The sequence below is a fragment of the Lissotriton vulgaris genome, chromosome 5, assembly GCF_964263255.1.
Source record: "Lissotriton vulgaris chromosome 5, aLisVul1.2, whole genome shotgun sequence".
Lineage (NCBI taxonomy): Eukaryota > Metazoa > Chordata > Amphibia > Caudata > Salamandridae > Lissotriton > Lissotriton vulgaris.
Genome location: NC_141693.1, coordinates 599,926,517 through 599,942,521, shown reverse-complemented (window position 1 = coordinate 599,942,521; position 16,005 = coordinate 599,926,517). Strand labels below are relative to the sequence as shown.

General features: G+C 43.9%; 1 protein-coding gene across 5 annotated transcripts in view; it reads left to right on the top strand.

Moving 5' to 3' along the window:
- The window catches only part of LOC147711306 (microsomal triglyceride transfer protein-like), a 370,310-nt gene that overhangs the window by 265,371 nt on the left and 88,934 nt on the right, over nt 1–16,005 (top strand). For all 5 annotated transcript variants that reach the window (XM_086922044.1, XM_086922041.1, XM_086922045.1 and 2 more), the window contains 4 exons: nt 2,893–3,000; nt 5,166–5,378; nt 9,590–9,801; nt 11,999–12,096. In XM_086922044.1, the coding sequence (XP_086778170.1) occupies nt 2,893–3,000; nt 5,166–5,378; nt 9,590–9,801; nt 11,999–12,096 (631 nt within the window). The remainder of the gene's footprint in view (nt 1–2,892; nt 3,001–5,165; nt 5,379–9,589; nt 9,802–11,998; nt 12,097–16,005) is intronic.

The window sequence follows — 16,005 nt, the reverse complement described above, 5'->3', positions numbered from 1 at the left end:
CGCTGTGCTCAAGAACACCATGTATCTATTTAATTTGTTGACACGTTCACATGCCTGCTTTCCCTAGCACAGTGAGCTTGCTGCTGTAGCTCCTTCTTACAGCATGCCTGGGGATGGTCGGGGGTCCCTAATTATGCGCGACTAATGCATTTGGTGCGGTGATGCAGACACCAGCACTGAAATGTGTTAGTGTGAAGCATGATACTTAAAAGGGCTGCCTGCATAACCTGACCCCAGAACTCAGAGTGACTCCAAGGGCTAGTTGGCTGGCTCCTGATCTGAATTCTCAGGGACATAGAAAAATCTCCAGCCCCTGCACCTGGACTCTGTCATCTGTGAGTCATCTGTGGTGTTTCCCAAGTCCTGGACCCTTGGTAATGGGCCTTAGGTACTTTCCTGCGAAACTGATGTATCTTCTCTGCAGAGCAGTGCATCTCAAGCAGAACCAATGCATCTCCTCAGCTGAGCAGCGTGTCCCTAAGCAGAACCGACGAATCACTGCTGTTGTGTGGATTCGACCCATCACAAAAGGCTAGCATTGCCGTAGCCTGGCGCATATCAGGACTGACGCATCGATTTCGGAACGCCATTGCATGACGCTTTTCCCAGCGCAAGTTCCTCACATCTGTCAACGATGCCTAAACTTCATATCATAGCTTAACTGCTCATCGGACTTGAGGCATCGCCTTGGCTGGGCCTCGCATCCTTGACACCGTACTTAGCATTGCAATGCCCATTGACAGGATCCTCAACAACGGAGCATCAGGACCTTTCACTACAGCCTCATCGCATCTCAGAACCTTTGCCTCGCCTCTGCTGTGTGACGCATCTTTGACGCCCATCCACACAACCATCCGCAACCAGGATTTAAGTTACTCTCTTCAGTGGGCCTAACTGGACCATTCTCCAATTGTGGTTGCCCCAAACTTGTGAATTTGCCCTAGTCCAGCGACAAGATATCCCCATGTCACGTCGTACCATGGGGGGGGGGGGATCCCTTAAGGACACACACGGACTCAGTAAGGTCAAGATGGGAGGCATTATTGCCAATGATCTGTTCTCCAAAGTAAAAGGAAAAACAACAACGCAAGTACAAGGTCCCACTAAAGAATATCCTTCTTGGCTTCGCTGTTTCCAGAACAGTAGGGAGGACGTTTCCAGCTTTAATGCTCCACACTGAGTTCCAGGTTCGCTTCAGAAGATAAGGAAGACCCAAAACAAAAGAAACCAAGGGTCAGTGGATGGCAACTGAGAACCAAACTGAGGAAGGGGGGAAATAGAATGAGAGGGGAATCACCATTCCTGCTACACGGGTGGAAACCAAAGAAAGTGAAGAAAGCAGCGGTGACCTCCCGCTCTGCTACCCGTTCCCTTCCGGTGTTTTAATGAAGCCCAGGAAACGCTAAAGCACCTGTTCCAGCCACCCTCCTCCTGGAGAGTGGCGGGCCGTAGCACGGTGTCGGACTCTGCCGACGCTTTCTACTGGTTCACAAGATGTTGCGGCATCCTCCGGTGCACGGCCAGGCGGGTGGTCCACAGCGGGCTGCGGATCGGGCGTCTTCTCCCTTCCCGCCATGTCTCTCAGCTCTTCCCTGGTTCTCCAAGCTGTGCCAAGCTCCTCCCCTTCAAGCCGCCAGCGTCCCCGGATAGGGTCCACAGGGCCGACGTCACGCCTCCTAACTCCTCCTCTTTTTAGCGTCCTGGATTGTTAAAGGGACCGACCTCGTCCCGTACCAGCGTTATCAGGATATAGGTATGAACAAGGGATCCCTAGTCCTTCTCCCTAGGCTCCTCCCGACATCCCAATAGCTCTTTTTGGCACTATTTTTCATTAAAACTTTTATATTCGGTATCTCCAGTTCTACTAATTGGATGTCTGTTGCTTTGGTCATGTTTTATCTATTACACTAAGTTCTATGTTTCTAATCTGGTGTGGGATCTTTTTTTGTGATGTGCTCACTGTTTACTGTTTGAAGTGTTGCACAAATAATTTACACATTGCTTCTTAAGTTAAGTCTGACTGCTCTGTGCCTAACTACCAGAAGGGGAGCACATGTTGATTTAAGGTTTGCCTGCCCTTACTTATCCTAACTAGGACTGTGGTTGCTGCTTGCCCAGGGTTTACACCCCAGTCAACAAACAACCTAATTTCTAACAATTGCAAAAATGTATCCTTATTTAGATAAGGGCCAATAACTGCTAAGAGCCAGGGAGTGGGTGGGCATCAGATTAGCCCAAACTGTTAGATGGCGATTTAAAGTTTGGCAGGCAGGTTACTCTGTCAAAACCGGGCATGGGTACAATGCCCACCAAACCTTTGTCCCAATTTTGAATAAAATGTACTCAGCCAGTATAAACCTTTCTCTGAGAGCCCAACAGGATAAGGTCCATTGGAGGTTACCCATCCCATCATCCACCCTCTTTCGAGTTGTTTTTTCCCAACTCTCCTTCACCACCGGGAAAGTTCTTGCAGTGAGGGACAGTAAAAGTTTAAAAAAAAATCAAATTACCCCCACACCATGGGAGAAACATTTAAAAGTTTGTGTTAGGCATCCATTACCAATGACAGACGCACACCAAACTTTGGTGGCAGTTCATACAGACCCATGGATTTTACTGCAAGGCCAGCAGCGACCTCTAAATGTGGCAGTCAGTCTGAAGGCAGGGTGGTGGACATAGTCTTCTGCCACCCTGAATTCATTTAAGGAATCCGCCAAAGTCTAAATCAGGCCTTACCTATCTTAAATAGCAAGCACGATTAATGGCGACATCAGGTATCTTTCTTCTAAGAGATCTGGGAGTAGGGACAGTTCGAATGCTTTACTGCCATCGGTTTCTGTAAGGGTCTGATCCTGCTGTGTTCCATGTGCCTTTTGTAATTCCTCCCAACAGAGCAAGCTCAAGGGGAAGGTTGCAGAGCCTACAGTGATGACAACAGGAATAATCATAACCGGAGCTGTTGTTCGCAAGCTGTGTCAGATGAATCTTTGTGGAGAAAAGGTTGGTGTTTTGTCTTTTCTCTAGGTGGATGTATGGAGACACAGTGCTTACAACCTCTGGAGTGGCTCTTGCAGCGGACATGTCACATTTTCTTAAAACCCTTGCATACACCTCCCTAAAGCTCTGCATGTTAAATGAAATCCTTAGTTTCAAAATCTACTCTTTCCAGTTTAGGACATAAACACCATTGATTTTCGTGTCCTTGTTTTGATATCCAGCTCCTTACAAAGTAAAAAAAAAAGGACCGGCATTCTCTTCGGGTAAATCTACCCCCTGGATTTATTGTGATAAAGTTATTTGAACAAACACGCTTCGGCGTTTGCTTTCGTCATTTTCAATAGACATTGACGAAGGCCTACGCCGAAACATGTTTGTTCAAATAACTTGATCCAATAAATCCAGAGGGTGGATTAACCTGACAATAGTGCTGGTGCTTCTTTTTTTTTTACTTTGTAAGGAGCTTGATATTGAGCAGGGCTGCCACCCCTGGACTGTTTGCACCCGTTTGTGAGTGCGGGGACCATGGCAGAGACAAGGAGCAGGAATATATATAAACAAAATAGAATCCACTCGGAAGGTGGTAGTGATCCCTAAAGTGATGGGGAGCACACAGTGTTGTTTAAATACCCCTCACACACCAACAGGCCCCTTGGCGTCATGCTTCCTCATCGGGGCCTTCGCACCCCTCTACGGGATGCGGCGTGCTGCGACTCACGGATACGTAGGAGCACTGATAGTGAACTATGTGTTTGTGTGTGTGAGAGGGAATGTGAGTGGTGAGGTGAAAAGGGTGAAGGTTAAAAAATACCTGGCTCGTAGGAAAAAATATTTATTATGTCCTCGGCTGGTATTGTTAAAAGGGTGCAAGGTGGTGTTGACAATTATACGTATTAGGGTATATCAACCTCTATAAAACGCATTTTATAGAGGTTGATAGACCCATCACTTTAGGGATCACTACCACCTTCCGAGTGGATTCTATTTTGTTTAAACGAATTACCAGGGGAGACTGAATCCTCTTGTTTCTCTCCCTCCCTGCTTTTGTTATATGCAGGAACATATATATATATACACAAACATACACACACACCACTCATCCACTACCCTTTGCACACTTAGAGTCAATTGCCTGTGCTCTTCTATCCTGCATAATAATACCTTCTGTTCACCCTCAATATTGGCAATAATGGTTACATTGTTAGTTGTGAAACCAGAACATTTGGATTCTAATTGTATCTTTTCAAGTGCACCAAGCTGCGTAGTCAGTCGCTAACCACTTTATTCCCTAGCGCTCATACCCTGCTTTGTACAAACTATCCATTTACATTTATCAAGATTCAACACCATTCCACAGCAAGGCCAGTCAATATTTTTCAACTATTTAATCGTCCACTGAAAAACAGGACAAGCATCTGCTGTGTTCAAAATGTAATCCGTTCAAAACAGAACAATCACGTAATACCGGGAAATACGGTGCATCAGAGCACAATGTGTTATTCTTTCTTTATGTTGAACATTGGATTGAGCAACTATTCCAAACACTATTCACCTGTAAATAAAACAAATTTTTTTTGTGTGATTTTTAGGATCCTCCAAGATGTTACTTGCTAGCATTAGAATATGGGATTATTTCACTACCCGTTACTCTGTTCATATAAATGTAGAATAGTAAGGTCTCAGATCTAGGAACAAACCAGTTGACCATGCCATAATATGATAATTCTGCACGTGTAGAGTTGCCATTTCCTTATCATGAACAGGCCACCTTGGCAGTGACGTTTGTTCCTGTAAACAGGGACGGGTCTTGACCTGTGGTGTGGAGGCCTAGATCTCAAGAACACCATATATAGCACATTTAGCCATCCAGTCCTCCATCTCACTTTTGATTTGAATCTTAAAACCGAGGGTCATCAAGAGAAAGAGAAGTTCTGTTCTCCGACCATATGTACAATAACCCCCATCTTAGGCAGATAGTAAACTGAACTAAGAATATACTCAGCCTATTTCCCAGACATATCCCTAAATTACTAGGGAGTACACATCTGTTATGTTTCACCAGAGTGAAGGGAAAAAGCACCATCTCTCTAAAAAACCTCGTTTCTTGAGACTAAAATGATGCATCTCTTGTGTAATTGTCCTTCATGTGGAATCGCTCCCTTATACAGGAAGTGGAATATGCCAAGGCAACTCTAGTGGAGGGTCTGAAGGAATCTGAAGAAGAGGAAGATGAGATCATCTACCTGCTGTCACTGAAGAATGCTCAGCTCCCTGAGACAATCCCCCTTCTCCTGGAATATGCAGAGGAAGATACTGGATCGGTGTCAGTTACTGCCCTTACTGCGCTGCAGAGCTTTCACAGGGAGTACATCACTGAGGAGGTAGGTTGAGAACTGGGCGAAAAATCTTTCCTTCTTAATGTACCCCTACTCTAGACAGTTAATAGATCGATACACAAACATATTGGGTGGACTATGCATACTTGTTTTCCTTATAGAGAATCAAAATCACTCTGTTTAGATGGCATATCATGCAGTGGGTAGTATTCAGACCTGTGACAAGACATAAGAGAGGGGGGTGTTACTGATGGATATCACAAATTAATATGTTTGTCTGATTTATATGGTTAATACATGATGAATTGCATATTTAAATGTATGTGTGCTATTTGTCACATGAGGTTAGATGTGTAAACTGATATTAGTGAAGATTAGATGAAGGTCAGCTGCATATTAATATTTAAACCATAGATTCTTAGGAGGGTCGTTTTGAGGGGGTCACATACCATTATGCATCTTATATTGTGTGACTTGCATGTATCTGCTCCCAATCTCTGTGCTGACTGACAGAGTTATATTTGTGAAGTAGGTGCATATCAGCAAGTCATGTTACAATAAATGTACGCCATGTAGTGAGGGTGACAGTCATGCAGCTGGTTCCTAGTGTCTGTCATGCAGATCTGCCATGCAGGCTACAGCACGTGTTACCATTAGGCATCTGATTCAAATGTGTGAATGATCATTACACATGATAACTTCATTATTTAAACAAATCGGGCGCACAGATGTGCAATACCAGCTGCTTGTATGTACTCAGCAAACACATCCAGATAGGCTTCAAAATGTTGGTATTGTAAATGAACAAAGTGCCAGCAGAATACCTGTTTAAAATGCCAATGGTCTAATGGATATCGATCAGGACAATATTGATCTCAACTCATGATTTACCCAGCCCCTGCCTGTCTGCGTCCACAGGCCACTAATGTGATCACAAGTTAGTGTGTTGTTAACCATGGCTATGATGTTTTAACATCTTACTCACAGGGACTACTATCAAAAGAAACTGCAGGGTTTAATGTAATGCAAGCTCAATGGCTGCATGCTCTTGCCTGATGGCTAAATGAGGAAAAATAAGGTGGCTTTTGGAGGAGAAGGTAGCAGGCCACTAATTCTTCACTACAGAGATAATACATGTGATAGTAAGTGGGTGGGAAAAGGATTTCGCATCTGCTGCCTGTTGATCAGTACCATTTTGTAGGTTCTTAATTTTTGCCATTGAATATGTTCATCACACCAATGCCATTTCGGACCCTATCGAATCATGATTTTAACACCAGGTGATAGGTGCACCAATGAATCGTGTAGCTGCCTACATCTACTTGCTACAGACAGCAGTGGTGACATGTTGTCCTAGGTTTTCTTTCTATGGCACATCTTCCTCATGTGCTAAGCGCCCTTGGTTGAACATGACTTGCATTGCACCCCCGTCGTCCAACAGAGCACCTATATTAAGCAACAACAATGGGATTTCCTTAACCCACAGGTCATATGTACCTGCAGTGGTGTCATAATGAATGTGGTAAATGTTCTTAGTTTCATATTCAGGAATTGTGCAGATGCACCTCAATTGCAAGATCGTGATTATGGAGACCTGTGGCTCTTAGTCGGAATCATGACAATAGAATACTCAGTTAGCTTCTTATCCTGCATGCAGATTTTTTTTCTGTGCCACATAAAATCATCAATACAGCCTTACCAATCACTATTCACACATGGTGGATGTAATTACTCAGTTATGCATACAATTTTCAATGAGTAACATAACCACAAGAAACCCTGCATATCATGATTATAGAAAACTGGCTCTTTATAGGATATACTAAAACAAGGTATATCTTGCAAAGATTCCAGGTCTTCCCTTAGTCGTGGAGCGGGGTTTGCTCTAGCAATCCCAAGGTGCTCTTCTAGGGGGTAGTGTAATTGAGCAGCCTTAGGCTTATCCAAGAGGAGTGTGCCAAAGCAACCCTAGTGGAGGGTCTGAGGGAATCTGAAGAGGAGGAAGATGCAAAATACATACACGGTCAATAAATGATACACGTGACTCAATAAGGAGTTCCACACCAATTTATACAAATAACACTTATCTTTATAGAAATATTGTATATATATCAGGCACCAGGATTAATACAATCAGGTAAGTACGTTTTGCAAGAGAAATTCTTTTGGTTTTCAAAAGTCGACAGAGAAGTTTTCAGTTGCTGCAGTGTTATTCAATGGGAAGAAAAACAAGTACGGCTTGCAGGTAGATTACAGCCCACGAGACCAATCCCTGGACTTGAGGTGAGTTTGAGGCAAAGTCCAAAGCAACACCAGCAGGTCACCTTGAGCAGCCTTGTGCAGTGGTGCAATACAGTGCCGGGGGCCCAAAGTTAGTCTGTGGGGATCAGTCTTCATGAAAAGAGGCTGCAGGTGTGACTCATCCAAGCCACTGCGTATCCCCAGCCCCTTTCACTACAAGGCCAGACAGTCAACACACATCCTAGCATAGAGGATGGCTAAGCAAGAAAATACCTATTTTCTAAAAGTTGTATTTTTAAACACAGAATGTAAAAATCACCTTCCCACTAAGATGAATTTTAACATTCTGAGTTCAGGCATACTAATCTTTATCTTCCCATCTGGTCCCAATGGGAAGTTATATTTATAAGATGTTATACATAAACACCAATGCTACGCTATAGGACAGATAGCCTTTCCATAGTAAAAAAACAAAATGCACTGTAATTCACTACCAGGACATGTCACACACACCAGTACATGTCCTACCTTCAGCAGATACAGCACCCTGCCCACAGGGGTACCTTGGGCTTACCTTAGGGGTGACTAATATGTAAGAAAAGGGAAGAAATGGGCCTGGCAAGTGGGTGCACTTGCCAGGTCGACATGACAGTTACAAACTGTTCACCAGACTCTGCAGTGGCAAGTCTGAGTTACCTTTTCAGGGCTACTCATATGGTTGGTACAATTAGTGCTGCAGGCCCACTAGTAGCATTTGATTTACAGGCCCTGACACACTCAGTGCATTTTACTAGGGGTGTACCAGTAAATCAAATATTCCAGTCATGGAAACACCGATCCATAATACAAATTTCACAGAGCGCATATGCACTTTAGCAGTGAATAGCAGTGGTAAAGTGCCCAGAGTCTTAAAACCAACAACAGCAAGTCAGGACAAAATAGGAGGAAGAAGCAAAACGTTTGGAGATAACCCTGCAAAAAGGGCCATTTCAGCAGTGCCCTTATCACAAGCCATAGTCTGATCACGGGTGCAAATTATACACTTGCTAATTGCCATTTGTGATAATTAGCAAGTGGCAGTTTGCATCAACTTCAAAGTTGCAGACATTAGAGTAAGTGGTAATGCAGTACTTGTGCTTGTTTTTTTCTTCCAAATTGAACAATACTGGAATGTGCACTTCTTGCCATTTCCATTTATCAGGGCAAACACCTTTGCTTGGTTTAGTTTGTTCAAGACTTGTAGTCCTGTTCGCGCCTGAAACGAGATTAGTGCACAATTTGTAATCAGTCCTTTCAGTGGCAGCTCTTCCGCTAAGGCGGAGGAGCGTCGCCCCACTGGCTTTTAACACTGCCATAAAGGAAAAATATAATTATAATAACTTGAGGTTATTATCATTTTATTTTTCCATGCTGAGTCAGTGGGACGGGCCAGGCTGGGCAGCATAGGGGGGAGCAGTGGTGGCACTCTGTAAGTGCGCAATACTTTTTGACCGCACTTCTTGGGCTGGCATTATAGCCTGGGTGGAGACCATGCCCAGGCACCCATTCCCTGGCTGAGCGCTGAACCACTGCGCTCCGACCAATCACAATGCTGCATTGCAACGTTGTGATTGGCTTAGGGGAGCCTGGGTGGTTCCTGCTTCCAGTCTGCACAGAAGCCAGGAAGAGGATGTAGGAGAGGCAGCTGCCAGCAGGTAAGTTATCTTTTTTTTTATCGCACCCCCTCCCCTTCTTCCCCCGCCCACACCCCACACCAGCTTCTCGGTAGCAGCCACAACGGAGCCCTTTATTAGTCTCCTTCTCGACAGCGGCTTCCTCAGATATGGAATTGCAGTCTTCTGAAAGTTATGGGCATGCTAGCAGATCTTGAGTATTATTACTGCCCCTTTCGTGACATAGCCAGTACAGTCATATGTTGCTTCTGATTTTGATATGTACAGTTTAAATGTGGTAAACGTGATGCACTACCAGTCTTCCGAAGGTCAAATATAACCCTTTTATTCATTTTGAGCTAGGTAAAAAAGACACTCCGGCGGATTTTCCACCAGAACAGAGAAAGTTATGAGAAGAATGCTCGGCTGGCAGCTGCTGAGATCCTATTGCTTGCTGACCCATCACTCTTCGATTTCAGGAACATTATCCTGGCTCTGGAGTCAATGGACATCGAGACTTCTAAATTGCTGCTCTCCAAGATCAACAATGTTCTGCGCTCTCAGCATTCATCAAGGTGAAGAAATACCTTTCCGCCTTAGTAGCGGTCCACAGCAGAGCCATTTACATTCCCCCCGTGCTCTGCACTGTGGACGATTGTAAGACCTGCACACATTTTACTTCTGATTCCTACTATTTGGTGTTCATTTTTCAAAATAAACTACCGCCTACTTAGTTCATAAAGAGACATCACTTTAGTAATGGATCTCTAAAATCATGAATGGTTGGCTGCAGGCCATGTACCCAACCCATGCTGCATATGGACTTTAGGATGCGTGTTGAGGTTTTCGCCTCATATGGTTTGGAAGCAGTCCTGCCGCCCAACACCACACAGTGAGGATTGGCTTCAGGTAAGGGTGGGCGCAGCCCAACACATGCTGCTCACAACCTTTGATGGAGTGGTTTGAGCACAAAGACCTTATAGTAAGCTATACCCTGCGACTGCACCCCTAGCAGTGGCTATGAAGAACAAGTTAGACCACAGTAGAGACTGGGTGCAGGCCAACCCCTCTGTGCATGGACATAGAGACTGCCCCTGATGTCAAACCCGACAAAAAAGATGGTTGGCTGATCAAGTGTTGGACTCATGGCCTGGCTAGAGCAGCCAGCTCCTACTATGAACTTCTGAAGGTCATGCACTGTCAGGCTTTGCTGCACAGAGTGTTGGCTGAAGGTTGCAACCGAAGGCCAACAGCCACACAAAAGGGATTTGCCAAACGGTGGGATGGGTTGTCAGCAAAGAGTGTTTCGAATACTGGAATGTAAACGCATGGAAATTGGATGTAGTATATCAAACAACATGTAAAAATCTTTGTTACATGTAGGCTATGGTTGCTTCTGCTCATAAAACATTACTATGTGTTTAAGAACCTTAGAAATTCCCCGAAATAAACAGAGAGTAAAATTATGGTTGCAAAACTAAAATCCAGATTGGCCAGCAATACATAGGTATGCGACCACCTGTAATGCAAGCCTACCGTGCATTGCACATGACCTCATACTTGGCAACACTGATGACATCTCAAATCATATTATCAGTTACCACACTCATGAAATCAGATATGACATCACACATGATATTATTGATGGCATTACTGTACAAACAAGTGTAAATTGTAAATTGATACTTGTATAGCGCACTACTCACCCGCAAGGGTCTGAAAGCGCTTGTACGAATACCGCTGTGGAACCCATCCTGGCTTTCCCTGTGAGGCGTCCACTCCTGGGCACACCCAAGGTGGAGGCCAGGCATCCTTAGCCTTGTGGAGGCCGTTGTGGAGATTAAGCAAGCTATTGCCCAGAGTTGTAGAGTGGGACTCCATGATTGGAATAGGCACCGAGGCAAGAATTATCAGGTCCGTGGAATTTTTGAGCCCAAGACCTGCTGAGGCGGGGAATGGAACCCTGGTCCCGGGCCAGACCTTTGCATCACGGTCTGCAGCTCTAACCATTGAGCCACACTTCTCCTCTATCCTTGACATCTTGTGCGATTAATTAATGTTTTACATTATTTTATTGCATACCTATGCCCCAAAAGAAAAGGAAAACATGTATGGAGGCCATATGTTTTCAATATAAGTTTGGAATTAAAAAGAAAATCACATATTACACATACACAACAGCATGAGTGCTTCCTAATAAGCAGGAAAAACTAGAACAGGTAAAGAAAACATTTTCAGTTTTAATAACCATCACAAAAAAATATGAATCTTACAGGAGCAAACAACAGGTAGTGTTGGCTGTAAATTAATATAAACTGAAGGCATATCTTAAACACTCAAAGATGACTAAAAAGAAATAACAAAAGCTTAAAGAATAGAAAGAAGAAACTTATTGGCAAAGTAAAGTATTGGCCGACCAGCAGTGACACTTCCCTGTAGATGGATGTGCGTGCACATGTGATTGGGCAAATGCTGTTACAGTGCAAGAGGTCCAGTAGCTGAAATCGGCTGACCCACTGCGCTACACTGCCCCACATGTTTCGAATTTATCAAATATTTCGATTAAATGAGGCTGGAAAACCAACTAACACTATCCCTAGGCCCAACCGGAAAAAACACAGATGAGTTAATTAAAGTAGTAACCGAAGTGGATGATGGATGAGTGCAGATTGCTTTGGGAGATCATAAATATATGTTTTTGTGGCTAATGCTAGTGTCACAAATATCTGGTTTATGCCTCAATTTAATGTTGCTATTCTGTTTTTTTTTTAGAAACGTTTTCCAGCAAGTATTGAAAGACTCACAATTAAATAACTATTACCGACTCTCAAGGCTTGGTGGGTCTTCTGTGTTTACGGGCCTTATGGCAGGTAAAGTTCTTATAACTCTGTTAGGTTTCATGTTGTCATAAAAATAACAGAGTAAAGTTTTGGAATGTGTTTTTTTCATCATTCTGCATATTTTTTTTAAAGTTTCAGAGCACTATGCATTCCAGTTAAGTGCTTGAAAATCTGTTAAAACCTGGCTACACTTCTAAGTTTCAATTTCTATAGGAAAGGTGATTAAACATCAGTGTCTAACAGAGATGTTGGCTGACGTTTGGGTTTATAGGCTGTTTCCTAAATAAAATATAGGCAGACATGAAGTTGCACAGCCAATGGTAGAGGTTAAGGCTTCAGTGGCCCATAGGGAAAAGACACGTCAAATTTCATAGGTTTGATCTGCTTATTATGAAACATTATGACAAAGCTAGTACTTATGACAATATGTTACAGTCCGAAGAAAGGTATTTTTGTTACAAATAATCTGGCAGATTACCATAGTAGGCAAGAGTTTTGGTGTTCGATCATCCACTCTGACAAGCTCTGGTAGTAAAATAGTAAAATGTAATTGTGACAAGGCTTGTTAGGGGCTTTTGTGAGTGGTTGTTTATTATTTTGCCAGCTTCAATTTTGTCCATATTTGTAATTTTATAAATGTTTGCCTGGGTGTTACCATTTTGTTGTATATTCTTACTTGGTTCAATATGGCTACTTGGTGTCTGTAGTCCTTTCTTAGTGTTTCGATCTTCTAACCTAAGAGTGTTCTTATCTGGTCTATGTGGATTCCAGCCTTGGCGGTTGGTCTGGTCAGCTGTGAGGTTTTACTGCTCTGCTTTCTTATACTGTCTAACTTAATAAACCTATCTTAATAACCTGAAGACGTGTCCTGCTGTCTACATAATTCTATTTACAACATTTTATGCGTACTTCAGTAGGCATGTGTTGAATATATTGTCATGCCAATGTTAAAGGGCAGAAGCCTTATCGGTTCACAGGGAAAGGTTAGGCCAAATTCCATATTCTTGATCTGTTTTCCATAAGCTGTGCTAAAGCCGATAGGCAGGTATTTTGTTACATGGAATATCGCAGATTACCATATAAGGTGTTAGTGTTAAACAATGGGAACAGAGGATAGCAGCATGATAAAACGTATTAGTTTCTATTAATAGCAACAACAGTTTTTTATACGTATTTTTTTACTTTACTGTAGTATGTCAGATTGTTTATGACAAGGGTCTGGTTTTCGGTTTCAACCGCCTATCAGTTAAATACCCACTGATCAAAAAAAGAAAAAAACACTAGATGGCCACAAAGTTCTCTTAGAACAACATATTTAGCTTCTTGTCAAAAAATGGCCGTGGTGTGTGTCTGGATAACAGCTCTTTGCTTTGAAATGGCATTGATACACCGAACAGGCTAATGTGAAGATGTGGGCTAGAGGATGGTGCCGGAGTGCCTCTGGCGCTTTGTGTGTCCTGTGGATTTCTGGGCAAAGCAGCTGGCGAAGCTGTGAAGCAGATCGTAGCTGTTAGTTTTGTTCGCCTACTTCTGTGCCAGGCAGCAGTGTACCCCTCAACATCTGGCATTATTGCTGTTGCCATCTAATACTAGATGGTGGCAATGTAAGGACAGTAAACAAAGGAGGCCAACCGGGGAAAATATATTTTGCCTTAAAACATTGTCTGTATTTGATTTTATGAATATATCCTACTCCACTTTGAGCTGCCTAACCTACAGTTTGAAAAACTTCATATACTTTTCATATTTCCTTGATGATGAAGAATTCTTAATAGCAATAGCATTGTTAGGGGTCAGTTGGAGGGAAAAGCTATAGCAGAAATGGCATGCTGTTACACGCAGCTTTCGAAATGAAAATGTTTTTTACCTTTCCGGCCTTATCACCAGGAACTATGTGAATTCCTAGAGTGAAATAGCAGTGAACCAGTGGGGCATTTTAAAGCTAATTCACTACAGAATTAAAATGTGCGGGGACAGAGACTGTATCTCTGTACAGGCATCACAGTTTACAAAACAGTGCTTGTCTTCCATTAATGGTTAGCATTCATTTACAAGGAGTCTTTTATCAGACAATCTGTAGGAAGAAACGGGTGTGTCTAGGGGTTTTCACTGTACTACCGAGCAGCCAGTATTGCCCTCAAATCTGTTTTTAATATTTGTTCCCAGCCAATGGCAATCAAGGCTGCCTACATAATATTGCTGCCCTTAGCTTTCAATGGGGACGCAGACAATAAAGATAACATCATGCAGTGGTGGATTTAAAAACTGGCGTAAACACCTTTTTCATGAGATACATACTTTTTTGTATAAAACTTAAAACTATTGATCAATAAAACTCAATAAATGTATTCAGATATCATGTATTCTATACCTTGTAATCACTGAGACGTCTTTACCATCATAAGATCAGTTTATGTAACAGATTATTATTAAAGCAGGAAGAGAGGAGTGATACAACCCAAGCTTTTGAATGCTCTGCAGGACTGGGTACCACCTAACAAGCGGCCTGAAGCAATGCAGCAAAACACTACCAAATTGCCCTCATTTGGTTGCTATATTGATTTGGTTTTACACACATTTCAGGTCACTGATGCTCAGTCACTAGTTCACAGGGTGATTTGGAAATGAGATACTCCTGTTTCTTTTTTAGAATCGGAAACATGAGAGCGAGCAGGGAAACGATTTCAAGTCTGCTCCCCGCAGGCGAGAGCATTTTTCAAAGTCCCGTCCATTGAGGGCAGAATTTGTGTTTGCTCCTGTTTGGGGGGAGTTTTGAAAATGCTCTCACCAGGTGGGTTCAAACACAAATTTCCCTGCCCGTGCCAGTGCAGGCAGGGAAGTTGCTGTGCCCTGGGGATGGGTACCATGGGACAGGGCAAATGAGCTGGTCCGGGTCAGGGCCGGTCTGGCCGTTGCGGGCACCGCGCAATCCCCAATGCGCCGCAAGGGTGGGGGCCGGTTTTGGGCCCCTGGGGGCCGTTTTTGTTACAGGGCCGATTATGCAGCATAGCTGCAAAATCGGCCCTGTAACAAAATCGTCCGAAAACCGGCCCGGCAAAGAGCTCGGTCGCACCACCTACCTCCCCCGGGGGGCCGGCCGAGCACTTTGCCGGGGCCGGTTTGGGTTCCCAGTCCGGGTGATGGGGGATCCAGGGACATAAAAGGCTCAGGGAGGGGCAGCGTGTCCCCCTACACATATTAATAAATGTGACCCCAGTGGATGTGGTCCCCAGGGCTCAATACGGCTTCGGGGGGGGGGGGGGGCGGGCACATGGTCCCCCTCCCTTTTTGTATAAGCCAGGGGAATAGGGTCCGCATGGCTTTTTAAAGACACAAGGGGGGGCCTCCTTCCGGTTAATCAATATTTTGAGCCCCAGGGGATGGGATGCCCAGGGCTGAATAGGTCTCAAGGAGGGGGATTATGTGCCCTCCTCCTCAAATTAATTAAATTGGGCCCCGGGGATGGGGTCCCGGGCTGAAAATGGCTCAGCGAAGGGGGGGTTGGCTGCCCCCTCCTATTAGTTAACCAATGCGTTCTTGGGCTGCCATTTTCTTTGTGCCTCGATTTGTGTCGAGAGTCCTGCAGGATTGCAGCAAAAACTGCATATTTTTTTATTGCCCCTGGAGGACCCTCTGGATCCAGCCCATGGGGCTCAAGGGAGCATAGTATCTCTACCCTGCCCCCTTATATAATTTTTTTAATACAAGTTCAGGACAGGAGACTAAGTCCCCGACTCCTGTAATGTGCAATGGCTGCCTGCAACATTTCTCTCATGTTGCTGGCCGATAATCAGAGCACTTGCTTCTGCAGGAGTGAGACGGGCCAAGGGAAAAAGCTCCCTGGGCTAATAAGAACGCTCTATTTTTTAAAACTGAGTTCGAGGAACTCGCAAAGGTCCCTCGAACCCAGCTGTCCAGTTTTACAATTTTTTTTAACCT